Here is a 26,953-nt window from a genome sequence, read left to right as displayed (position 1 = left end):
TACTTTGGCATGGTAAAGAATGAGACAGTTGGAATATATACAGTACTGTGCAAAAGTTTTAGGCACCCTAAATGTTTAGATTCTTATCCATTATGCAATACCATCAGGGTAGTGTCTGATCGGTCCCAAATTTATTCATGACATGACAATGACCCCAAGCATACAGCTAGAGTCATAAAGAATTATTTTCAGCAACAAGAAGAATGATGAGTCCTGCAACAGATGGTATGGTTTGGCCCCCACAGAGCCCTGATCTCAACATCATGGAGTCAATCTGGGATTACATGAAGAAGCACCTGAGACGGCCTAAATAATAAATCCACAGAAGAACTTTCTTTCTCCAGGATGGTTACAACCTACCTGCAAGTTACCATGAAAAACTATGTTAAAGTGTACCAAGGAGAACTGCTGCTGTTATAAAGGCAAAGCTGCTTACAGCAAATATTGATTTTGTTCAGGTTTCTGCTGTTTACTCAACTTTGTAAAAAGTTAATTGACAAATTAAAACAATTTCTAGCAATATTTTTGTAAGCATTCTCACTTTACTTTTAGTGCCTAAAACTTTTGCACAGTACTCTATATTTACAAGTACCTCAATGATGACCTAAATGAAAGAGTTCCTGATCATTTGGTAAATTAGTGGACTTTGTGGTTGTTACATACGTGTTTCCATCATATTGCTTAGCTTTTATTTGCATTGTTTAACTATACATTTCCCTTCATTTTGCCTTTGTACCTTGATGGCAATTTAAAAGAAACTGTCTTGTATGTGCTGGTGTCAGAACAGAGTATGTTGGAATAGAGGAAGCAGAGAGAGGAGAGAGAGAAACAGAGAGAGGGAGACAACACACACACAAGCGTGCACACACACATACAAGCCACAAACGTTCACAAATGTTCTAGTGTATGTAAAGGCAGATGAATCAGTGCTTTGTGGTTGTGTGACAGGGGGAATACTGGCCACCCTGCTGGCTGCTGCTGCTTCTGCTGCCATTCTTGCAGACAGCAGCGAAAAACCTGATGTTATCTCTGACAAGTTCAACCCTCAGGAACAAAGAATACACCAGACAAGGGTCAGGAGAATTACTACAATAACCATTGATACATTTTTTGGACACTGTACAGATATGACTGCAAATTAAGAGATGACAAAAGGAACATGAGACAAATGGAAATGTCATAACTGCAAGTTGGCTTCGTAAGCCTTGTAGGTATTGTGGTTTCTCATAAGGGGTGCTGATAGTTCTCATAGTATTTCCTTAGATATTTACGCTGCATCTTCAGGGTGCAGCCGTCTTTTTAGCTACCAATAACTGAACGTGTCCTCCTGTCAAATAAAAAACCTGGAAACAGCTAAATGTGCAATATTTGTAACACGAGTAGGTTGCTCTCATAACATCCACAAGTTTACCTTCACGTCACTTTAAGTGCGATCAGGTCCGCTCCTCAAATAGATCAAGTTCCACCAGATCCCTGCCGGCGTGCGTGCTCGCGCGCGCGCGCGCGTGTGTGTTGGGTGGGGGTGCGGTAGAGGGGGGAGCAAGAGGGGTTTGTGGAGGCGTGGTCGGCTGCATTGCGCGTTGCTAAGCGCAAATTTGGCATATAAACGCAAAATGAGCAGCGGTCCCATGCAGCCAGCAGAGCATTGTGCGACCCTGAGGAATTCAGCAGGTACCTATAGACATTTCTGAGCTCTCTGTCTTTCAGCGTGGATGTACAGCCTGAAAGAGACCTGTCTTCCCTGCACTCATTTTGTGTGATGGATGGTATTGAAATCTCCTTGGATTGGAAAATTGTCATCCCGCAGTAATCTCGCGTTTTGGCATCTGGAATATTGCACCTGGAGGATATTTCTGATCAGTAAAGGTAAACTTGCTCTATACTTTGTCATGTGTACCCAATAAAATTACTTTAATATCATTAAGGACGTGCAGTGTGACTGTGGTACTTTAAAGGAGTTTATAGCGACTTATTTTACATTTTGGGTTTTAAAAGTGAACTCTGAAGGCTATTTTTACAATATTCTTTATCGTGAAACCTTTTCTATAATTTTGTGTAAAAATATCAGTGGAGTATTTTAATTATTTAAGAGTTCATAAAAGAAAAGATCATGGTTATAATCTCTTTTTTTTATCTCACAACTTTAAATGCTGCATGTCTCTCTGGATGTTACACTGAGCACATACAGTAATTCGCTCATGCGCACTAAATCTTACCTTGTGGTCTGTAACATAACGTGTGAAAGCTTAGTTTACACTGGTCCCACTGTGTGTAGTGATGCAGTGACCTCCGGATGCACTCAGGGCGCTCAGCGCTGTATTAGACTCACTGTTTGAAGAGAAGTTTCCTATAATTACAGCATTATTAAACAGAGACAGAAAATAGATTCAAGGTGCCCTTGATCTCCTTTATTAAGATGCTCCAATGTAAGCAAGCTTCAAACAGAGAGGGGACAAGACTAACATAAAAACTGATGCAAAATATAATTTCCGTGTTCTTTTTTAATGAAGGAAATGCCAAAAAAGAAAATACAGACTGTCTAATGGGCTGTGCATTGGTGCAACATTCCATATGAAGCAAATGCTTGTTTGCAACAAGTTAACAGTCTGCATGAATGAACTCAAACTATTCTCCCTCAACATGCACTGTCTCTGTTTTGCAGGCAACAAAGCAGCAGTATTTCCCCCAACATGAAGCAGCCTCTTCAGTTTCTGGGCTGGTTTAGAGCAGTGAGCTTGTTCCTGTGTTTGACCCAGACCGTTGTCTCCATGGTCCTCACCAACTCCACACGACTCGAGTCCATCCTGGACAAGTACAGGGACCGGGATGAGGAGTGGTGGAAGACTAGGGCGAGAGGGAAGAGGGCCATCAGTGAGGGAGACATGCACCTCATCCTGGACCTGCACAACAAGCTGCGCGGTCAGGTTCACCCTCCAGCCTCCAACATGGAGTACATGGTAAGTGCTGAAGACACAGGCTGTCTGTCTCACACTGTTGGTAAGTCTGTGTAATGATGCTGGAATACATCTTCTCATTTCAAAAGATGCAACCCTGCAAATTAATGAACAGTACCACCATTAGCTACTCTGAAGTCATTACTGGAGATAAATGTAGGCTATTTGTTAGAGATAAGATAATTAAATTCCTTGTGTTAAACAGATGTTAAATCAGTTAATTTGAGTTGACTGTTCACTAAACCCCTCCTCGAACAACTGAAGCGTTTGGTGGGCAGTGTCTCTTTTCCAAAACCAAAAAAAAGATATCTATCTATCTATCTATCTTATTGAACAGTGTTTTTATCTGCTGTAATATAAGCTGTAATTGTTAGCATATATGACTGGCTATTTTGCTAGTTGTAACCTAACTCACTATTAAGTCCAAGGAGCGTATTGTTGACTAATCCATTACTTCGGTTTGTGGGGTTACGTTCAGAAAAGCCTTGCAAACAACTAGCACATTATTGCATTCGCCAAACACATCATATTCATCAGTCTCTTGTAAAAAGTGAAACATAGGTCTACTGTTTGAAAATACGAACATGTACTCTTAGCATCCACAGAGGTTATGTTAGAACAAAAATAATAGTCTATGGTCAGAGTCTATTTTTCCTTATCATACTTTTAACAGTACTAGTAACTAGCTCTAGACTGCAATACAAGAGCAATTCTGATTCTTTATTTCCATGTCCGCTACATGGATCATCAACTGGCGAGGATACTGACTGGGGACATACAGCTTTAGTCTCAGCCTTATCATGTAGTGCTAACATTAGCTTAATTAGCTTGCTAGCTGATAAAATCTTGTAATGACAGTTGTCATTTAAGCGGATACAATCAAAGATCACTGGTTAGAAATGAGAAGCCTGCTTTTGTCTACATCTGTCTGAAATCAAGGACCTATTGCTTAAAAAATTAAAAAGTTACTAATTACTACTAAGAATTTTAAGTGGCAAATCTGCCATTGTTATCATTGTTAACTGTATATTTACCTTGTGACAATTGAAAGCTTGAGAGGCAAAGCAACAGTAACTAGGTGTAAATAAGAGGTGCAGGGCTTTATGAACGGTCAATTTTATTCTGTATGTATGTTTTTCATCAGTGCAACAACTGGCCAAATCAGGGAGGCTTAACATTAAGGTCTTCCTCTCTGTGAGGAAAGCACTTTCCTGACTCTGCCGGTGTTTCTCTCTCAGCTAAAGAAAGAGAAGTAAGGAAGGAAAGACAGAGAAAATGAGCTCTGCAAACCAAAGCCACTGTCTGGCTAGCTCCAGCCTCCTCCTTGCCCGCCCTCGCTGACCCTGGCCCCGATCCAGCTTTCACCCCCGCAGTGTTGTCCTGCCCTCTACCTCAACCATACTGCCCTCCCTCCCTCTCTTCCTGCCTTGCGTCTCTTACTCTATCACTCCATTTCTCCTCTTACTGACTCTTTTTCTCCCTGCCTTGCTCTTTTGCCTTCTTGATCTTCAGCCTCACAAGCTCTCCCTCAGGCTTTTCTTCACCCTCCTTCACTTTTGCGCTCTCCCTCGCCTCCTCTCTCCCCATCCATCGCAGCTCACTCAAACCCTGGCCGACACCAATGTTATCTTTTATTTGATCCTCCACGCATCTCATTTTGGGTGCCATGGCGGTGAATCTATTTCAAACATGTTCAGCCTCACCGTTTGAAGTGCGGGGCACAGTAGTGTAAATGTATGTTATGTACACTAATCCAGTGTTTCTTAAGCAAGGGATACTATTACTGATGATAATGATGTGGTAAGGCAGAGTACTGATGAGGACCAAGTATTTGGTTTTCAGATTGCAGGATTTGGAGGCCAAGGGGGCTACATGCACCTCATTGCAGCTTTGAGTCCTTAATTTCATACAAACCATTCAGCACATGCCTTTAAAGCACTGTTGCGTCTGTTAATCTAAAACACGTCACTTCATGCCCAGCAGATTTTCCCAAGTAATATAACCTGTTTAAAGGTTCCCATAATCACAACCACTTTCTATACTGTATATTGAATTGCAAGCATTTACGTGAAGCAGTTTGCATACTTTGAATTAAGAAAACAAAAGATGGCTTCTTGTTCTTCTTCCTCAATATTTTTCTTTGCAAAGAGCTACCTCTAGAACGCGTCCTAAATCCATTGCTGCCAGACTGCACATTTTGCACTTACTTCTGTAGCAGAGGTGGTCCTGGCAGATGGCTGGAAACAGCGCTGTATTTTGGGAACTTAATGCTCTTTGGAATGCAAAAGGAGATTGGTAGTTGTTACCGTGACCTTTCTCCAAAGGCTGGCGGGCAGTCCATCTTCCTCTCTGCTGGATAATTGAGGGTGAAGAATAACAAGAGCTTGGAGAGAATAATGAGCTGGCAAAGACCATTAGTATCTACTGGAGATTGTTTGCAGTGAAAGCTTCATGCAGAACTCGGGTTTCATTATAACCTGTAGCAGTACTGATTCATGGCCTGTGCAGGTGGACGGACTGCTTTATAAGGAGGGTGTTCCAAATGGCTACACTCAAAGACAGGGAAAAGCCTGCCATCATAGAAAGGGGTGAGATACAGTTAGATAATGGCACATACTTTTGGGCAATCTCCCCTGGAAGATTTTCATCGTGTTGCACTCGTTTGTACACATGAAAAGTAAAGGAAGTAATAGTGAGAAGAATGAAAAAATAGCTTCAAATCCTGCTCACTTTCTCAGTTCTGAACACCTGGCCAACCATTGCTTGTCAGATTGTCTGCTTCAGAAAGCTACAAAAATTGTTGGATGCAGCCCCCCTAATTCCAATGTTGGAAATCAGTGGAGAGGGGGGAGGTTTCAGACGCTCTTCAACGATCCGAAACACACTTACCTTAAAGCATACTGAATTCTTCAGGAATTTAATTGTACTTAGTAGTATAGTTTTGCATCCAAACGTTACTCTTATATGTGAAAATGTCACATGACCTTTCCAAAAACAACATTTATGAATGTTTTCTGAGCTGCTACCCCTATGGTTAAGGTTTTCTTGGGGTTAGGCAAATAAAAGATTGTCTTCATGGTTAGATGAAACCAACCTTGACTTTTGGTATAAGACAGAGCACAAACTGCAGTTTCCAGTGTTGAAGTCACACAGCTTTTACACCCAACAATCAACCATGACGTCCTTCCTAAAGCTGCTTTCGGAACAAGTTTAGCCCTGTGTGAAAAACATAGCCCGCTTATTCATTTTAAGGAGTCTAGTCCTCCAATGCAGAGGGCAAAAAACGCAGAGTAGTCTGGTAAAAGAGTTGAATCTGGCTCAACTTTTGCTGGATCACATTGCAACAGTACTTGGGTGCAATCCTTCTGTTTTATTAATGCAGTAATGTTTTTGGTCTGAATATCCATTAAGAGTTATGGTTTAAAGTCATTGTACTTCCACCTTTGCTAAGAGGACCGTCATTATTCACTTGACCACTAGCAGCTTGTAAGGAGCATATACTTATTGGTTGATGTTTTTTGTCAGGGACCAGTAACCTTATGGAGAATTCGCTGGTTGCCCAACAACTGCTCAGAGCCGAGGAATAGTCCAGTTGCCCCCATTGGAAAAATAAAATATTACCTCTGTGTTAGTAACTCAACTATAGCTGGGTTGTGGCCATAGAAGCAGAGTCAAAATATCCCCTCTCCAATCAGGCCTGAACAGTAAGCAGCACCACAGTGAATGGGCAACAGTGTGCTCAGTGTGTTAACCTTACCAAACATATGGAATGCATTATGATGGTCAATCACAGCAGTTACAACTCCACACTTAAGCATTATCCTATTAGTTTTGACGGGTGATAGCTATAATGCAACCAAACAGTATGCCAACAGCAGTACACACTGCACCTATTCTTCTCCCTCCCCAACAGAGTCAACAGTAAATTAACTTTACCACAACATTTGAATCGCTCAATCCCATAACCATGGTCTGCTTTTCTGCTTTGTTCAAAGCAAGTGGTGTGTGAATACTTTTCAGGTATTTTGACTTCAACTATGTTTAATTTTGTTGAGTTTTTACAGTAAAGATGGCATCAAGCGCCCAAACAGAGGCTCACTGTTTTGGTAGCTTTATTTTCTCTCAGCTTGTTTTATGAGACCAGAACTTACTGGAAACAAGCTATGAAACAACCACATTGAAGTAGTAGCACAAAGCTGCCAGTTGCTGTGGTGGTAGTGATACCTATCTGTTTCTCATCCTCACTCTCGTGTATGTGTCTGTGTACGAGAGAGTGTGTGTGTTTAATAGGAGAGGCCTAGTTTTGACAATACTGTGTTAAATTTGTGAGAGGCATACCACAGTACTTTAAAGTAAAGAGCAGGTTCATCTTTTAGGTTCACTTTGCCTCAAGTATGTTTGGTTACTTTTAGATTAGTTTCAGTGGAATTTATGGTAGTTTAATTTCCTCTAAGAGAATGATGAGATATCTGAAAAAGGCAATGAGTAGCAATTAAAGCCACAGCTACAGTAAGTGGCCACTTAGCCCACTTAAATCACAAGGGTGATCCAGAGTGGAGTTGCAGGTCTGCAAACATCTGTTGCGGGCAGAGCTGCTTTGGACTCGGAAATAATGTCATTTTCTGAGTTTAATTAAAGCCACAGCTACAGTAAGTAGCTCTGGCTTTAACCTTGATGGGTGGAGCCCAATAACCACTGTTTGTCTGACTTAGTAACTTTAGCCTGAAGCCAAGTGAAGTGAAAACTAATATTATCAAATCCAGTGCTTTCACTGCTGCCTGAAAAAGTTATCTGCTTACCTAAGCTGACCTTCCAAGTTCATCCCTCTTGAGGCAAATACCTTTTTAACCAAGAGCCATTACTGTCAAGTCAAGTCAAGTCAATTTTATTTATATAGTGCCAAATCACAACAGAAGTTATCTCAGGGCACTTTTCACTTAGAGCAGGTCTAGACCGTACTCTTTAATTTACAGAGACCCAACATTCCCCCATGAACAAGCAGTTGGCGACAGCAGCAAGGAAAAACTCCATTTTAACGGGAAGAAACCTTGAGCTGAACTAGGCTCTAGGTGGGCGGCCATCTGCCTTGACTGGTTTGGTTGAGAGAAAAGGAAGGAGGGGGAGAGAGAGACACAGATAAGCACAGCAATGACAATAATAACAACAGCAATAATAATAACAGAAATAGGACTAATAATAATAATAATAGCAGGTGTGGGCATCAAACAGGAGCACAGCAGCACGGGCTCCGCAGCCATGGTCTATTGAAGCCCGCGACCCATAACCAGGTAGTCTGCAACCATGATCGATAGAGACCTGTGAGACAAGAAAGCACAAAAACTTCGGGGAAGAAGCCATGTTAATAACTTGCATTAATAGTACATGAATGTGTACAGATGGAGAGGGGGAGGTGGAGAGAGGAGCTCAGGGCATCATGGGAAGCAGTCTAGGCCTATAGCAGCATAACTAGGGGCTGGTCCAAGGCAAGCCTGGGCCAGCCCTAACTATAAGCTTTATCAAAAAGGAAAGTTTTGAGCCTACTCTTAAACATAGAGAGGGTGTCTGTGTCCCAGACCTAATCTAGAAGATCATTCCACAGGAGAGGAGCCTGATAGCTGAAGGCTCTGCCTCCCATTCTACTCCTTTCTACAGCTTCATTCTGCACCAGCTGGAGAGTCTTTAGAGACTTGTTCGGGCAGCCTGATAATAAGGAATTGAAATAATCCAGCCTAGAAGTAACAAATGCATGGACTAGTTTCTCTGCATCTTTTTGAGACAGAATGTGCCTGATTTTTACAATATTATGTAGTTGAAAAAAGGCAGTCCTTGAAATTTGTTTTATGTGGGAGTTATCTTTGATCAGGATATGTCCTGATCAAAGATAACTCCCAGATTCCTTACAGTGGAGCTGGAGGCCAGGGCGATGCCATCTAGAGTAGCTATATGATGATTTTTTCACACATAGAATACTGTTTTACTAACTGGTCCCTTGCAGGTGTAACAACACTTAAACTAACAGAATTACTCTTCAAGCTATAAAAATTCTTGATAAAAAAACACTTTCGTTCCATCATTGTACCATCCTGGAAAAATATCATTTATTGAGTTTTGAGAACTTTAAAAACTAAAAATATGCTTGTTTTATGTATAAGACTTTGCATGGGCTTGCCCCGTTTCCTTTAAATCAATTTATTAAACAGAGGGCTGACAGTGGCAATAGCACCAGGGCCACCACTAGAGGGGACTGTGTGGTGCCATTTAGACACACCACATTTGGACAAACTGCGCTATCAGTAAAGGGAAGTAAATATTGGAATGGCCTACCACTTGCAATAAGGGAGTGCCCCACATATTCCACTTTTAAGTCTCATCTCAAACAATGGCTCATGGCAAACCAGAACTGTGATCATTTTTAACTGGACATGTGTACAATGTATCTCGTCCTTTTATGCTGTGTATTTGTATATATGTATTTGCATGTTACTGTTTAAACTATTTCTGTTTTTGTTACCTGCCTAGGGACTACAGATGTAGTATTTTTTGCTAACTCCAACATGTTTACATCCTGTATTGTATACTGATGTTCATTAATGTGCTCAGTCCCTATAAAATAAGCAAATAAAATAAATAAATAAATATCATTAGATAATATGTTTCTAAGGTGTCTAGGGCCACGTACGATAACTTTGGTTTTGTCTGAGTTTAGTAGCAGAAAATTGCAGGTCATCCAGGCCTTTATGTCCTTAAGGCATGCTTAGAGTTTAGTTAACTGATTGGTTTCATCTGGCTTCATTGATAAATCTAATTAGGTATCATCTGCATAACGATGAAAATTTCGTGTTTCCTAATAATATTACCTAATGGAAGCATATGTAATGTTAATAGTATTGGTTCAAGCACAGAACCTTGTGGAACTCCGTGTCTAACTTTTATGTACATGGATCATTAACATGTAAAAACTGAAATCAATCCGATAAATGGACTTAAACCAGCTTAATGCGGTTCCTTGAATGACAATTAAATGTTCTCGTCTCTTTAATGTGTTGGTCAGTAGTATCAAATGCAGCTCTAAGATCTAACCAGACAAGTGCAGAGAGAAGTCCTTTGTCCGATGCAGTTAGGAGGTCATTTGTAACTTTCACCAGTGCTGTCTCTGTGCTATGATGCACTCTAAATCTAGACCGAAAATCCTCAAATAAACTTTTGTTATGTAGAAAGTCACACAATTGATTGGTGACTGCTTTCTCAAGGATCTTAAAGAGAAAGGGAAGGTTAGATATAGGTCTATAGTTGGATAAAACGCCTGAATCAAGAGTGGACTCTCTAAGAAGATTGTGTGTCTTTGTTCTGTGTAAATGTGTGCCTTGCAGGTATGGGATTACGAGTTAGAGAGGAGCGCAGAGCACTGGGCACATACCTGTCGATGGGAACATGGACCGAGCCACATGTTGACACAAATAGGCCAAAACCTTGGGGCGCACTGGGGCAGGTGTGTATGTAAAAATATTACAGGAGTGGAGAGAGCTTTGTCAATACAAGAATAATAGTATTTTCTTACCATATGCACCATTCTTTTCCACATCAGTAGAGACAATATCAAATTAATTTTAGCTATAAGCAAACCTGCCTTTTGTTAAGGCTATGTGTCCAAACCTCACAGCTCAGAGTGGTTGTATTTTGTTGTTCTTTGTATATATATATGTATATGTATATGTATATGTATGTATGTATGTATGTATATGTATATATGTATGTGTGTGTGTATGTGTGTATATATACACACACACACACACACACACACACACACACACACACACATATATATATATATATATATATATATATATATATGAATGTTATGCTTGATTGACATCTCCTCACTCTATTGTTTTATCTGGCAGGGTGTGAAAATCTACAACTTTTTGATTGTTATTAGTACATAGTGTCTGGTGATCTGTTGTAATTGCCATCCTAGCTCTGCACAGTTTCAACCTTTGTGGAGGTCTAATCATCCTGGATACTTGAGAACACACAGTATAACACCTTCTCCATCACTTTAGGGACCGCCCGCCCACCTACCATGTCCAGGCCTGGTATGATGAGGTGAGGTACTACAGCTATCCCTACTCTCAGGAGTGCAACCCACACTGCCCATTCAGATGTTCAGGACCTGTTTGCACTCACTACACTCAGGTAAGGGCTGTCATATTTACATGTTCTAAAGGCAAAAAAATGTGTAATTATTTATTCACTGTAATCAATATTCATTTGGTTTACAAATACACATTTAAAAAGGCTGAACACAGTATTTAAAAAGACAAAAGTTAAGGCGATGAGCCCTTCCAGTGGGGGTCTTTTGTTGCATGTCATACCCCTCATACCCCTCTCTAATAAAGCATATCCGGAGCTGTATTCTCCACCAGAGGACCCTTTTGCGTCGCCTCTTGTAGCAGAAGAGAAATCTTTTGGATGCATGGGATCAAAATGCATCAAATATTTAATGGCCCTGCATGCCCACCTGGGTGCTTTTAGTTATGTTGCCTTTCTAGACCTCTTTTCAGGTTGAATTTGGATAGAGATACTGTATACTGGGAGTTTGCTGAGGTCACCAAACCACCAAAGTTGTCCCACACTAACAAGCGCAACAAAACAAGTCTGTGCCAAAATTCCCAAGAATCCAGATACTTCTAAATAAGACTCATATATGATGAAATCCATGTTGGATACTCTCATCGTAGCATCTAGTTTATGTTTCAAAAACATATTGAGGAACCTTACTTTTTGCTTGGTAGTAAACAACTGAGACATTGTATAGCTTATGAAAATAACGGCCATGATACAAATACATTGTGACCCACCAGTTCAAGGGCTCAGTCATTTAAAAATGCTACTTTTAGTGTGGAGAGGCAACTGCGGCATGTGAATGAACTTAAAAAGACACAAATCTGTACCTAAGCCTTTTCTCTTAAATGTTGCAAAATTGCTAATGTAACTGTGAGAGCAGGATGTACCAAGCATCCACTGTGTCTCTGGAAAATCATGCTGTACTGCAGATAGTCCAACACTGACACTGACTGATTGACAATGGGTTTTTGAAAATTCAGTAACAAGCTTATGTGAAAAATATCATTGAACACTTTCCTTTATTTTCACATGCATTTAAATTTTCAGTTGGTGTGGGCCACAAGCAATCGTATTGGCTGTGCCATCAATGTGTGTTACAACATGAACGTGTGGGGAATGATCTGGGCTAAAGCTGTTTATCTGGTCTGCAACTACTCTCCACCGTAAGTTTTTACCATGACAACACAATTTGATACAATCTCCTCAAAATAACGGAGATCATAAATAAAATCAATGTGTATCATCATCTTCAACTAAATACTAGAGATTTGGACAAATTTCTGCTCCTTTTAAATATGACAAAATCCCTGTTGTTGTTTTTTCAGGGGCAACTGGTGGGGTCATGCTCCATACAAATATGGAGCGCCATGCTCTGCATGTCCAGCCAGCTATGCTGGAGGCTGCAGGGACAATCTCTGCTACAAAGGTGGGTTAGGGTCAGACATGTGGTTTTCTGCCTTCACAAAATTGTCAAAGCACGTAATTTTAATAAAAGAGACTACACAATGACAAAATCTCAAGCTGACATGGTATCCATGTTTTCAGAAGGGGGTGTTGAGAGGCGTCCAGCTCCTGAGATCGAGGAGACCAACTACATTGAACCTGAGCCGGATCCAGTGAGAGACAGGGAGCCCCAACCCAGGGCCCAGACACCAAACCCCTCACCTAATGACAACCTAGAGAAAAACCAGGTTGTCAACACAGAGCAGATGTGTAAGGACAGCTCCCACAAAACTACATCTCCCTGAATGGGACAGTTACGAGAACATTATTACAAGCATTACCACAAGTTTATGAAAAGCTGTCGTTTGTTTGTGATTTTAGCTCAACAGGTCGACTGTCAGACTAAGCTGAGAGATCAGTGCAAGGGAACAACTTGTAACAGGTAAATGCTGATGAAAAGAATGACTCTGCAGCAGACCACCATCAAATAATGTATCCAAATTCTGGGAACTACTGTAATTTGCTTATAATACCAAGAGTGGGGCGGGAATTATCAGGACAGTTTAGATTGCATCAGATAATTTATCATTTCCAGAAAAAGAAAACTGAATTAACTTTACGAGAATGGAGTTAGTTCAGATAAGTTCAAATAATACATGCTTATGGTCAATTATGTTGATTCTGCCCATAGATATGAGTGTCCACCTGGCTGCCTTGACAAGGCTGGAAAAGTAGTGGGGACTGGATATTATGACATGGTAAATGATCACCAACAAGTATAATGTATTTATTGTATTGCATGGTTTACAAATGATAAGTCTCTTTAATCATATAGAGCTCTGACTGTAGAGCGAACAGTTAGCTTGTAGCATGTATGTATGCAATGAAAGTTCATGTTTGTTTGAAGACACAGTTTGCTCTACATTTATTTGCTTGTCTTTGTCAATTATCCAGCAATCCAGTGTGTGTGGAGCTGCGTTACACTCTGGTGTTATAGACAATGACGGAGGATGGCTGGATGTGACCAGACTGGGCAGAAAACAGCAATTCACCAAATCATACAAGAATGGTATTCAATCAGTTGGGTATGAATCAGCCTCTGTACTTTGTTTATTTATTTAAAATGTTTTGTTTTATTAATAGATATATACCTTCTGCATAGGGTCTGTTTTAATATGATGCATGGGTATTGCAGTGAGTATAACATCAGCTTTGTTTAATTTCACAGGAAAAACAGAAGTGCAAATTCCTTCAAAGTAGAGTCGGTGCCTGGTAAGAAGTACATAATCACTTTTCTTGAAAGATACAATTATCATGTAGTCTGTATTAAGAAACACTGTGGGGTCATTTTGCTGTCCTTTTTTTTCTCCCAGTGAAAGCAGTAACATGTGACACCACTGTGGCACTTTTCTGCCCTTTCAAGAAACCAGTACGACACTGTCCCAGGTAACTGCTGCTGTGAATGTGTTCAACGAAAAAAGTGGACCAAAATCATCTTAACGGCAAAATTAAATCACAATAGGTTGGGCCAAAGAGCCCAGTCATTCAAAGTAACCTAGGTTCACTATTTGGCCCACATGACCCTCCAAATTCAAAGTGAAGTAGCAATGCTAGCATCTAGCCAGCTGGCCTACTAGCCTGCCAATCCTTCTACATCATCATTTGAATGTACATTTTGATAAGGGGTACCTGGTTTGTCATTTAATTTATTTTTCTTATTTTTACACTCCAAGTCCTGTTTTTTTTTTTTTTTTTTTAAACTCTGCTCATTTTTGCAAACATTGTTCTGCTTGAAAAAATATTCAGTTAAAAAAGGAAGAAAAACATTTACATGTCCTTATATACTAGACAGCTCTCCTGAAAATCGGTTGCTTGATTGATATGATATAACACATAGATCCAACGGTAAGAACATATACAGTACAGCCAGTGTATATAATGAAAATATCCTGAAGTGAGCTCTGGCTTTTTCCTCAGGTTGTATTGTCCCAGGAACTGTATGCGTGACAGTCGAGCCAAAGTCATTGGGACAAAATACTACTCAGATGTAAGTTTTTACATGATTGTCATGATTTGACTTTCCCCACCTTTCATTGATAATTTTGAAGCAATAGTCATTTTTCACAGTAAACAGTTTGACAAATCAAAGCAAGCAAAGCACAGGTGTAACTTATAACATTCATGATGGCTCTTTTCAATTTGCATGTTACAGTAAGTCAAGCTAGAGAGGCAGTATGCACAATACCTAGAGCCTGACACATGGATTGCCTTTATTAAGATCATTATTTACACCTGTGCCTTTTCAGCTATGATAAATCAAAATGTTTGCTGTGAAAAAGGTTTTTAATACTGCTTCAAAGAGAAAAATTGTGTTTTGAGATTCAACCACCAATTGCGCCATTATACTTAAACACATACCGTATAACAGTTCATTGTCAAAAAAGCATTATCTTCTCTCTTTATTGTTACCACAAGTAGAGGCACCACTTGAATTTTTCATGTTGTTTTACATGATATTGCAATCACCAACCAGACACAGAAGTTTTTTCTTGACTGATTTGATATGACACCATGTTAACACGCAGTGGCCTGTTTCATCCAGAAATCCAGCATCTGCAGAGCAGCCATTCATGCTGGAGTAATCCAGAATGAGTCTGGAGGTTACCTTGATGTGATGCCTGTGGACAAAAGGAGGCAGTACAGTGGCAGTTACCAGAATGGCATCACCTCAGAGAGGTATTGTTAAAAAAAAAAAGAAATACATATATATACAATGTAAACATAGAGGTATAAATGTGTTAGTAAAAATATATATATTGGGCTAATTTCATGGATTCCAGATATGAGAACTGGCAAAAAAATATATGGAATTGAGTTGTATGCATATTTTGTTTTATATTGAGCTGGATGTTGTTTTTAGCTCAAATTCCAATCTGCAATTACATTCATCTATGTGATTAGCAGATTTCAGTGACTATATCAATATTCAAATCCATCTTTACATCAGAACTTGTCCTTGCTGTGACTGAAAAACAACCCACACATGTAAAACATCTCTGTTTTCTCCCCACTCTTCTCCTTCCAGCTTACTGAACCCGACGGGAGGGAAAGCCTTCAGAGTGTTTGCAGTCATCTGAAAAACCACTCTCAAAGGACAGAGTACCGTCAAACATGGCCACTTCACATCCAGCAAACCCACTCATTATCATCTCACAACCTGTAATTACAGTCATTCTTACAGTAAATAATTTAGCTTTTCAGCCTCTGACCCTAAAAGTGTAACCCAACTTTACTCAAGGCTTCCCTTTTAGGTTTGAATCAGAGTGAATGAGTTTCCAATAATAGCTTAGCAAAAGATGTTTGGCGAATGATGATCTTGGATGTTTTCTGCCTTACATCTTTTTTAAATTTCTAGAGCTAACCGTAATAATCACATTGGGCTGCCATGCATCTTTTGCTGCCATGATATCATGACATCATGTTTTTGAACACTTATACACAACCAGATTTAGCACCACTCCAACTGCTTCCCATTATTTAAGAATGTGAAGGTAAAAATATAATGTCACAGGTTTTTTTTATCTGCTAAACGTAGAGATATACGAGGTAAATTACAGGGCAACGTAGATGGGTGCAGATCCCAGCAACTGGCACCAAATTGAGACACGCGTCATACCCATGCCCATCACACTTGCCCAAAATACTGTAGTATATTTCTATGGAGGACCACACCAGACATATAGGGAAAATATAAGAATGAATGACTGGATAAAATTAATAAGTAAATTACATATAAATTAATAAAATAAGATGAACAATTGAATCTATAAAAATGAAAAAAATTAATCCCATCAATGTATGTTGACTTTCACCTCAGTATTTATCAGCAGGGTCTTTTTTTGTGCAGGAAGGATTGTTTTTCTGTCAGCAGAATCTATTTTAATTTATGGCACTCCCATGACACTTGATTTATTTTACCTTCAATATGCACATGAAAGTATGGCCTAATTTATTTCCCTTTAAAGTACAATCTAAGGAAGTTTCAAGCCATCCAATATTACTGATTGGTGATATATGTCATTTTATTGTATTCTATTTATTGTACTAATCACACCATAGAAATGCTAGATTGGGCAGTTTTCCACTTACTGGGCTGCTCTTGATTGTGGAAAAACATGTTTTATTATTGTGTCGTTATTGTTGCTGAATCATTAATTTAATTAAAATACAGCATAACAACAATAATACAAGTGCAATAACAAGAAAGCACCACTGCGATTAATATTTGTTGGCATAAGTTGTATTCTACCATAGTGTAGAAAAGATGTATGCCCAACCCTGTTGCCAGACAGAATATTGCTTCTGGATTATTCTCCAAAAGCCTTGATTATGTTCCCTGACAACATGGAACATGAGTTCAATGCCAATGCAACTAAGAGATTTGGTTAAGTTCAGGGAAAGATGAAGCTAAGTTAACTAATTAAGCTAGCTTTAACTCCATAAATTGGTTGAAGATTCTGTATTCGCCTGACTTTTTAATATTTCCAGCTGACTCATTTTAAATGCTCTTTTAATATACACTTGCGACGTTCATATGTGCTACATACAGCACATAATGTTGTGCTTTAAGACTGAGGTTAGCTGCATGTGCCAGGTAAGACATCAACATTCTCACCAGTTGATGATCCATGAGAAAAGAAACAAAGAAACACCTTTGTTTTTGTACTGCAGTGTAGAGCTACGTAGTCCTAATATTACAAGTATGATAAGGACAAATGTAAGATCTGTTTGGTTGCTTAGCTTACATAATGAAGACACACCTGAGCTGTCTGGCAGGAGTAGTAATGTGTCTGGAGTAACCCACATGGGCTTGCTTTACTTCCGCAATTTGAAGATAAAACTGACTACATCATGGTTTTGTTTAAGTGCTAAATATAAAACAGATAAGGTCATGCTTATGAGAAGGACATTTAATTTCCTAATATGTCTGGTTAGGGCCTCCATATATTGTACGTCTGGTCAGAGTGGTAATATACTGTACAATATAGCTACAATCCAGGCAGTGAAAATATAGATTGTATATTTTTGTACATATTACATAATAATGTTGTAAATAATACTGAACACTCTATGCTATCAAATGCTGAATTGCTATTGCTGCAATTTTCATTTTCATTTCTAACACATTGCCAGCCGACAAGCAATAAATAGTAGATGGATAAAACAGGCTCTGCATGCAAGGTATATACTGTACTGTATTTGTCACCCAAGCTGTTATTTTTATAAAGGACTAATTCTACCATAATTTCAATATATTCATATGTTTGTAAATATTGTTCATGTAACATATTGTTGTATTTTATGCTGCATTTCCCAACTTTTGTTTTATAGATTTATATAAATGAACCCTGGCTGGCCAGGTATATGCATGGCAGAATTACAATTAAAAGACTTGGAAAGAAAGATTCAAATGTTTAGTTACTTTTTTGTGTCATTGGTCATTTTATAAATAAATCAATAAGCTATATTGGAAAGTCTCAGAAAATACAGTTCCTAAATGATGCAGCAACAACAGTTCTGAAATCTTGCTGACCCCAAGGTACAGGCTTGTCTCTGCTCCGTAGTTTACATTGTATTACATTACACTTGTTTTCAGTTTTTGCAGACATATGGTTGAGTGGCCACACTTATTTTAATATCAGTCCCTACAGTGTCCAGATAGCCTGAGGAATCTGGGCATTAACATTTCAACAACTTCTCAAATTCAGCTGTGGATCAAACTTTCAAATGAAATCTCTTTCTAGAAAGCTGTGGGTGTTTCCAGGAACCGAGGGGAACACAGAGGAAGAGAAAGCTGCTTGTTTCAGGTTCCAGGGAGGAGATCTTATCTACCACTTAGCTTTGCATGTTTCAAGTAAAGAGCAGAAAACTTGCCAGTTCAGTCAAAACAGTTGATGTCATTACAGTTTACCAACTCAACTAAACACATAAACTATTCATGTTCCGTCAGTCTAATTTAAGATTTCTGCCGTAGAAACTGCCTAAAATAATACCTCTCAGTTCATGAGTGCTGACTTTGGATTCAAGATGTACGACATTTTGCATTCAAGGAATAAAACATCTTAAGAAACGTCATAGTTCCAAAGTTCATTGGGAAAATAAGCCATTATAAAACACCACCACCAGCCTTATCTGCACACTGTGTTAAAGGTGTCATGTTTCATTTTTCACCTCGTACTATATCAATCACCACAATACTTAAATTTAATTTTCATATGTTTTATAACACCTCTCATATTTTTACAGTGAACAAAGTTCGATGTCAGTGCAGAGAGTTCACTGATGTTGAAGTGCTTTGGCCTACTTGCTGTGCCAGCAGCCAGACAGACAAAGACTAACTTTGTGTTTTCTTGATCTCAATCTCTCAACTTCCTGGGATGCATTTCCGTTCCTTCCTCTGCACTGGCACAGATGTGGTCAGACTCCAGTTGAAAAGTCCCCGTCAGTCACCCCTTAACACACACGAAGAGCCACACACGTACGTGGAGACAGATAAAGTAGTCACATAAAAACACTGCACTTACTTACTTTTAAATGAGGTACTGAGTTCAACTGATTCTGAAAAGGAATTTTGGAGGCTGATACTGAAATTTTGTTTTTCACAGCCTCAAATAACTTTTAGACATTAAAATATCAATTAAAAAATTAATATTAGTCAATATACACTAAACTGGCCAGTTAAGGTAAGATAAGTAATATGGGTCTGGACATGACCTCTTTCCCAAATGTATATCACATAAAGAAACTATGAACCAAGATTAAATATACTAACTGGGTCTGGGCCAGGTCTCCCGGAGAAAAAATGCAAACATTGCAGTGTTGTCAAAATTCACAGGACCATGTTGTAGAGGCAGCCATTGGCACAAAACATCTGTGAACTGCTCTGGTCAGTTAGCCAGCCTGTCAGTCAGAAAACAGTCAGTCAGCCATCATGCCAGTCAAATAGGAGCTTATCCGGGCATTTAGAGCGGGCAGGCAGGAGTCCATCAGCAAAGATTACAGTTTGTGAGTCATAACTCCATCTGTCAGACAGGCTGCTAGGTTGGTCAGACAAATAGAGACTCACAGAGCCAAGCAGCCCATTACAGCAGAGAAGCAGGTTTCTCAGTCAGTCAACCAGACTGTCAATCAAGCAAATATTTTACAGTGGTTTTCAGGAATCTGGATTTTAAAGGACTAGTTCAACATTTTGGTAAATATACGTATTCCTTTTCTTGCCAAAGAGTGGTATTAATCTTCTCATTTAACTCTCTGCAAGAAGGCACAGTTCCCAAAATGCCAAAATATTCTTTTAAATTTCCACTAGAAATAATGTTGGTTTTTAGTTCTGATAGATTTTACTCATCTATCAGAATGAAAATCATCATCATTTTGCATCATTGCTTACAGGTTATTAGCAGGAAGTGGGGACTTTTGAGGGCACTATAGTGTGCATGTTTCAGAATTTGGGTGGACAGTAAATATAGTGCACTATATAAATAGAGAGTTATTTTGAACACAGCTGTAGTCCCAAATTTTCACAAAGATATGTATGCCAGATACAACAACACATTAAAGGGTGGCTTAACCACATTACAGAAAAACATATTTTCTCATTTACTTAGTGGAGTCTAACTGTGCAGGTCAAGTCAAGTCAAGTCAAGTAAATTTTATTTATATAACACCAAATCACAACAGAAGTTATCTCAGGCCACTTTTCACATAGAGCAGGTCTAGACTGTACTCTTTAATTTACGGACACCCAACATTCCCCCATGAGCAAGCACTTGGCGACAGCGGCAAGGAAGAACTCCCCTTTAATGGGAAGAAACCTTGAACAGAACCGGGCTCTAGGTGGGCGGCCATCTGCCTTGACCGGTTGGGTTGAGAAAGAAGGAGGGAGAGAGAGACAGAGAGGTCACTTTTATTATTTATTTTCCTGGGTTCACCTCTGAGGTTTCCGCTCACACCTCATTAAAATGGAAATATATGGAACTTCCTTTGTTGTGCTCACAGCTTTTGTGTGAAATATACCATTTAAGAAATTCTGGTTACTCTGGATTATTCACTGTTCAGTAGAAAGTAGCTTCTGTGGATTAAGACCATCCATGACATTATTTCTGGAAAAACACATTGCTGTTGAATTTTCTTAAATGTAATGTCTCAATGCTGTGAGTACCATTTACTTAGTGAAGCAGAAATCTCAGAGTAATCTCAACATATAGGCAAATAAAACCAAATCTATCTTCATGGCTAGATACAGTACCAACACATGTGAATGTAGTTTGTGTGAACTGACCCTTTAATATTTAGATTAACACAGATGGCAGAATCCTTGTTGCTGAAAACATTGATATCGCAGCCTTACTAATAATACATTTTCACTGAATGATGATAAAGAAGATAGTATTTGAAGATAGTATTTTAATAGTATTTGTATCTTCTACAGCACACACACTGTAAAGCAGAGTCAGACAATGCACAGTACCTCCAAGGTGTTTCTCTGTGATACTGTGAGTTGCAGTATTTGAAGGGGGCCAGGTGCGCTGCCAGGAATTCTGGCCCCCCTGACAATAAAAGGAAACTTAGCCCCTTGACCTTGATGTGTTGAACTTAGCAGAGTATAACCTGGCATCTGTGAAAGGGCCCCCACGGAGATCTTGAGCCACACTTCTCAGCAAGCCACTGCATACATTGAATGCTTCAGTAAATCAGCACCAGGGCCAAAGCTTTCAAAATGTTCACTCTCAAACCAAACTAAACTGAGTCACCCTACTTTGGTTCTATATTTTGCACCTATAGTCATAACTGTCATCTCATGATACTTTAAATAATGCTAGTTACAGGCCTGGAACACTTAATCCACAACATTTAACTGTAAGGGAAAGTATGAGTCTTTTCATAGCAAATGAATAAATAGTCCTGGCTGGTATTTGTGTAAGTCTAACAACACACTCCTGTGTTGCCAGTTTTAGCGATAAAACCTTTTTGATTGTGTGTGTTGGTCAGTAAAATACAGAAACGTCAAATGGACGTAGCAATTATGAGGGTTTCTGAGATATGTTTGAAATTTGGACACAGCTGGCCATGTCTGAAACACACCGGTGTGCGTGTGTGAATACACCTCCGTGGATGAATGTGTAGCTCTGCATGTGTCCGGCATGTGTAGAAGTGAGGCACTTTCTAAATATGACTCGTGCAATCACTCTCGTGCTTTATAGCCGGCTCCTCAGGCGGTTAACTCCTGGGCGGACACACACCGTGCATGTGGGCTAACAATCACTGCGGACAGGATGACAAGTAATGTGTGTGTGTGTTAGCGTTTGAGTGTGTGGTTGGACTTCCTCCTCTCAGCCCTCCACCACTCATAGATTTAGACGGTGTTATTATTTTAACATAGTTAGCAGCTGTGTTTTGGTGGCGAAACATGATAATTATCTCCCATTGCTGGGTTTTCTGTCGGTTGAGGCGTATTTATAACTGTGCACTGTTTCAATCCACTTTCTCATGACACAACGCAGATCTGGAAGCTCCTCAAAGTCATAAAATCATATTTGGTTAATCCAAGGTCCTTTTGACCTAATATAATGTTGCTAGTCATTACTCATTCAGCTTATTTTTTATACAGTAAGTAGTTTCAGTCTGCAATTCACACGCCAGACTAGATCAGTTAGTGTAGGTTTTCAGGTTCTGGATTTTAAAATGAGGAAGAAGGAACAACTTTTTTGTTGGAAAAAAAATATCACAAATTATCTCTCAAAGCAGTACTTTTATGTGTTTTAAAGGTCAACTGTGTAGAATTTAGTGGCATCTAATGGAACGGACTTAGCAGAATTGGAATATAATATTCATAACTATGTTTTCATTAGGGTATTACCCCCTGAAAATAAGAATTGTTGTGTTTTCATTACCTTAGAATCATTACCTTCATATCTACGTAGAGAGTGAGCCCACCATGTTGCACGGCCATGTTTCCAAACACTGGCTCAAGAGAGAGCCGTTCGCATTTTTCGCAAGTTTCGCAGCCACCGTAGGTTCTCCTACACACTTGGAAGGGGAGGGGGAGGTCTATTCAGTTGGTTAGTATAAATAATTGCTAGATGCCACTAAATCCTACACACTGGTCTTTTAAAACATGCCTGAAGAAGGTCTTTAAATTAGTATCCAAAACACCCTGTTTTCATTTTTGCACCTACAGGTTGTACCAGTAGGGAACAGGGTTACTGCCAATCCTTTGCCCCCTCTGCCAGAGAGTGAGTGGGTGATGACAGGTGACAGAAATATATCTGAGACAGCTATCTCACTCAGGTTTTTCTAAACTCCCCTAACACACACTTTGGTTAGAGTAGATATTCTGCTCACAGTTGTAAGCAGGACATCTTAAACCTTGCCTACTGACTGGCACAGTCTCCCCGTCTTTCTTGTCTCGCTTAAACCACAACTCCCTTGCCTCTTGTTTGCCCATACACTACCCTTCTGCACAAATGACACTTACTACAACCCATCTGACAGGTTTGAGCGGGCTGATTATAGAAGGAATAAGCCTTTGACAGATTGAGGTGTGAAAAGTTTTAACTCCCGAATCTCACTCCCAAATGTTCACTCATGTTTTTAGTCTATTCCGTACTCTCGTCATTTCTCATTTTCCACCAACAAACTTCCTCTGCCTCCATCCTTCATTCCCTTTGCCAGCAGCCCCCATTTTTTCTCCTGCATCCATTTATTCCACACTTTTCAAGGGACAATATTTGATATTGGAAGAGTGGTTTTTCTTATTTCAGTATGCTTCCACTCAGAATATTCTTAGAGAAGTAAAATCTGTAGGAAAAGTGACCTAATCTCACCTTTACATGTTAAATTGAAAATGTATTTAGTGCAACTTGAATGTGTTTTGAGAATGGTGCCTCATGTAGCGTATTTTGGCTTTGCCAGAACTCCACACCTCCCACATGCCAAATACACTCATACACATACTGATCCCAAATTCAAATTATGGGCTTGGCATCTCTCCCTCCCCTCCTGTTTTGTTGGTAACCCACATGCAGACCTCCAGTGCCAGCAGAGTGTGGCAGAGGGTCGCTGTTTCCCACAGTCCTATAAGATTCACTGACTTTCTTCTTACCCCTCCCCCCCACCACACATACACACACATCGTAGAATCCCCATCAAAATTTTCCGCTTATACCAAAAATAGTTGTCTAACTCCTGGCCACGCTCGCCTGGTGCCCTCCTGTCGCTTACAGTAGGCTGAGTACACACAACGACGACGAGACTATTTTCATCTTAATATATATAAAATTCATGAATGTGTTGTTTTTGTTTTTTTTTTCACTATGACGAAAGAAGATTCAGTTTTTGTGAGGGTGAGTATGTGTGTGTGAAAGGAAGAGAAAGTTTGAGAAAGTGGGAGATGAAATAAATAAAAATACTCCTGGGTGTTCTGGTTATTACTGCATGTAGAGTGGGCATGTCCCTAAAAAAGACGAGAGATGGGGACAAGGTAGGCACTGTATATGATCTTCACTGCTTCTTTACACAATATCACTTGACCAAAATACCCAGTTAATTATTTAATGAAAAGCTCAAATTCAAAAATAATTTGATATGAGGCTTATATTTGCCCACACTAGTATCTTTAAAGCACTGTTCACAAATACTACAATCGAAAAAATGCTCTCATAAAAATCATCAAGGAGGTTCTATCCCCCAAATCACAGAATCTTTTGCAACAGGAGGGTTCAATATTAGATTTGATTTGAATATAGAACCTTTAATGTTTAAGGGTTTTTTTTAAACTTGCTGGCTGATAGCACTCTAATTAATTTAGACATTTTTCTTGTTCTTGAACCGGCTGTTCCTGTAGCATTAGCAGAAAACGTGCATGAATCAAATTAAGCTCTGACATGTCAGTAAGGGTTGGATATCAGTTAAATAAGGCTAGTAAGGCTAACTGTTAGCTAAACTTCTACAACAAAAAACATAAAAGCTAAACATTCATCCTCAACTGAAAATTTGAGGCTTCCTGTAAAGTTAATGTAATTGAAATAACCTTGGTGGTTCACCAAGCTGCATATATGGTAAGTAACAGAAATGGCTCCACAAGCTTTCTCTCAGTTTTTATTAAGGAGATATTATTTCAAGAGATTTACTTATTAGCTAACGTTAATGCTACATAGCTAACATTAGCTATACTTGTAAGTCAGTGAAGCTGGATGCTATGTGAGTTGTTCCTTATTACTTACTAATGAGTTATTAGTGAGAGCTTGACAAAACTAACTTTTAAGTTAATAAATGTGCCTTTTCTTTGTATCAGTCCTTGTAGCTTACAAGAGCTGCCAGTCCTTGTTGCTACTGAAGACAAAGTTCCTGTAGGCTACTGTGTAAATGAGGTGGCCTGTTATAAGATTTCATTACAAATCCCAGTTTCTCAAACATTTCACAATTACATAATAAAATTACACACATGCTTAATATTTTATTGCTGACTTTAGGACAGGGCACAAAATTAGCACCAGCCACCAGCCATCAGCAAAATATGCAGTGGCTGGTAGTTTTGCTTCACTCATCAGCTAAGAAAAAAAAACCAATGGTAATCTATTCAGTGGCTGGTAAAATTTGAACATTCACTAGCCATTTGCCCGGTGGTGAGTTAATATTTGACATTTTTGCTTGAAAAATTACTTCAGCAATTAATTGTTTATCAAAATTGTTACTTAAACTGAAATGTTTATTTATTTGCATGTAATGAATGTCTTAATATGATTTATTCCCTGTATCTGTGTGTGCATGTGTGTCATTGCTGTTGTTTACCAAACTCTGTTGCTCTTTTAGTGTTTAAAGTGATTTAGATTACTTAGTTATTATCATTGATACTGTATATAAACCAAGATAGAGAACCTAAAAAGGTTCAATATGGAACTATTTGCTCTAATAGCTTGTAAGTTATGTAATGCTCAACCTGCAATATCAGCAAAGCAAAGCAATCTTGATTTTATAAAGAATGAATTAGCTATTAGTATTAATAATTAGAAGTTGCATTCTCATATCAAATGATTTCAGAAGTTAGGATACTGAAACCAATCCACTGCCTGAATAAAAAGTGCACCCCAGCCCTGATAAACATGAGTCCTTTTGCTCTGGTATTGCGTTTTGCGGTCTGACAGTACAGTGCAGGCAGTTGAAATTTATCCCCCATGTGATGACACAAGAGGTCGTCCAAACCCTCCAGTATTTGCGCAGCTACCTGGTTTTGGAGTGGGGGAGTCTGTAAACAGGTAGAAATGCTACAAATAGAATCTAGCCACTTAAGAATATAGTCTTGAGGGAGGGCAGCCTGTTCCCAGGTCTGCGTCAGCACTGACCTTTTTGCTGTTTGCTAAAGGGATTTGATTTCACCTCTACCTCTCTCGCTTTCACTTTTTTTCAACATTCCCTCGTAAGCCACCTGAGGAGTATAAAATGGCAGTTTTGTGTAGGAAGGAGAAGCTGTGGTAGTTCAGTCATGGGCCAACTGATATCACACCAACGATAAGCTGATTCCAGCAAAGAAATGTTTGCCATTTTTGCGTAACACATGCAAACATGTATGCAGACATATTCACACATGCACACACTCACACAAACACACAGGATTTTGACAGAGGGGTGCAACATTTTTGGACCAAGTTGGAGTACAATGACGTAATCTAGAGTAGTTAGACAATATTAGATTATTATCGGTAGTGATGCACTTCCAAAGATACTATATACACATTAAGGAAAAATTTGTCTTTCCTCTTGCCTGTTCCACTGTGAGGTCAGAGATGAGTGCCTTGCTCAGAGACAGTTCAAGAGTGTAGCTGCTTGTTGTTACAAGACCATAAACCACTGAAATGTTTATCTCTGCTCATTACTACCTTCTGCTGTGCACCAGTGCTAAAACCTGTTGGCATTCGTCCTCCCACTGGTTGCTTACAAACTATAAATATACTTCCCTGTGAGTTATTCATTGACCTAACATGTTTTCAGTTTCTACTAGTCATTTGATTTTTAGCCATCACAAACCTACAGCACCCTCTGCTGGTATGACCTGGGTAAACCTTCTTCTTTCTTCCTATCACTTTTTGTCATTAGTATGTAATAAAGAAGATTTATTATTTCTTAAAACCCTAGGGAGCTGGATTTGAATAATGAAGGTCAAAAAGGTAAGAAAAAATGAAAACTGAATGTAGACTCAGCTTTTGCCTTTTAAGAATGCAGCTGGGATGAAAAAGTAAAGGAAAAATGATATGCACAGCTAAATTTTAAACCACTTCCTAAACAAAGCTGAGCAAATAGCAGTTTTCTTTTGTGGTACCCAGTGTTGCTTTTGTGGCTGGGAGATGATCAGATATCGGGCCAGCTGTAGAAGCGGT

The 26,953-nt window shown here is 39.2% G+C and overlaps 2 protein-coding genes across 3 annotated transcripts in view; both read left to right on the top strand.

Moving 5' to 3' along the window:
* Positions 1-1,594: 1,594 nt before the first annotated feature.
* On the top strand, positions 1,595-17,946 carry LOC121908399 (cysteine-rich secretory protein LCCL domain-containing 1-like). 2 transcript variants are annotated; one of them, XM_042428370.1, is made up of 15 exons: positions 1,595-1,866; positions 2,663-2,957; positions 10,325-10,443; positions 11,015-11,147; positions 12,126-12,241; positions 12,404-12,504; positions 12,624-12,791; positions 12,903-12,963; positions 13,213-13,279; positions 13,476-13,606; positions 13,750-13,793; positions 13,895-13,967; positions 14,499-14,568; positions 15,124-15,257; positions 15,607-17,946. In XM_042428370.1, the coding sequence occupies exons 2-15, from the start codon at positions 2,691-2,693 to the stop codon at positions 15,656-15,658; spliced, it is 1,536 nt and encodes a 511-aa protein (XP_042284304.1). In that variant the 5' UTR covers positions 1,595-1,866; positions 2,663-2,690; the 3' UTR covers positions 15,659-17,946. The 2 variants fall into 2 exon arrangements, with proteins under 2 accessions (XP_042284304.1, XP_042284305.1); XM_042428371.1 differs by lacking the exon at positions 1,595-1,866 and having other exon boundaries at positions 2,533-2,957.
* A 6,565-nt stretch (positions 17,947-24,511) lies between these two features.
* The window catches only part of LOC121908398 (solute carrier family 12 member 7-like), a 41,099-nt gene continuing 38,657 nt past the window's right edge, over positions 24,512-26,953 (top strand). The window contains exon 1 of the mRNA XM_042428365.1: positions 24,512-24,637. The gene's annotated coding sequence lies outside the window, so the exon portion shown is untranslated. The remainder of the gene's footprint in view (positions 24,638-26,953) is intronic.

Source organism: Thunnus maccoyii, chromosome 12 (genome assembly GCF_910596095.1).
Source record: "Thunnus maccoyii chromosome 12, fThuMac1.1, whole genome shotgun sequence".
Lineage (NCBI taxonomy): Eukaryota > Metazoa > Chordata > Actinopteri > Scombriformes > Scombridae > Thunnus > Thunnus maccoyii.
This window is presented reverse-complemented; position numbering and strand designations above follow the sequence as displayed.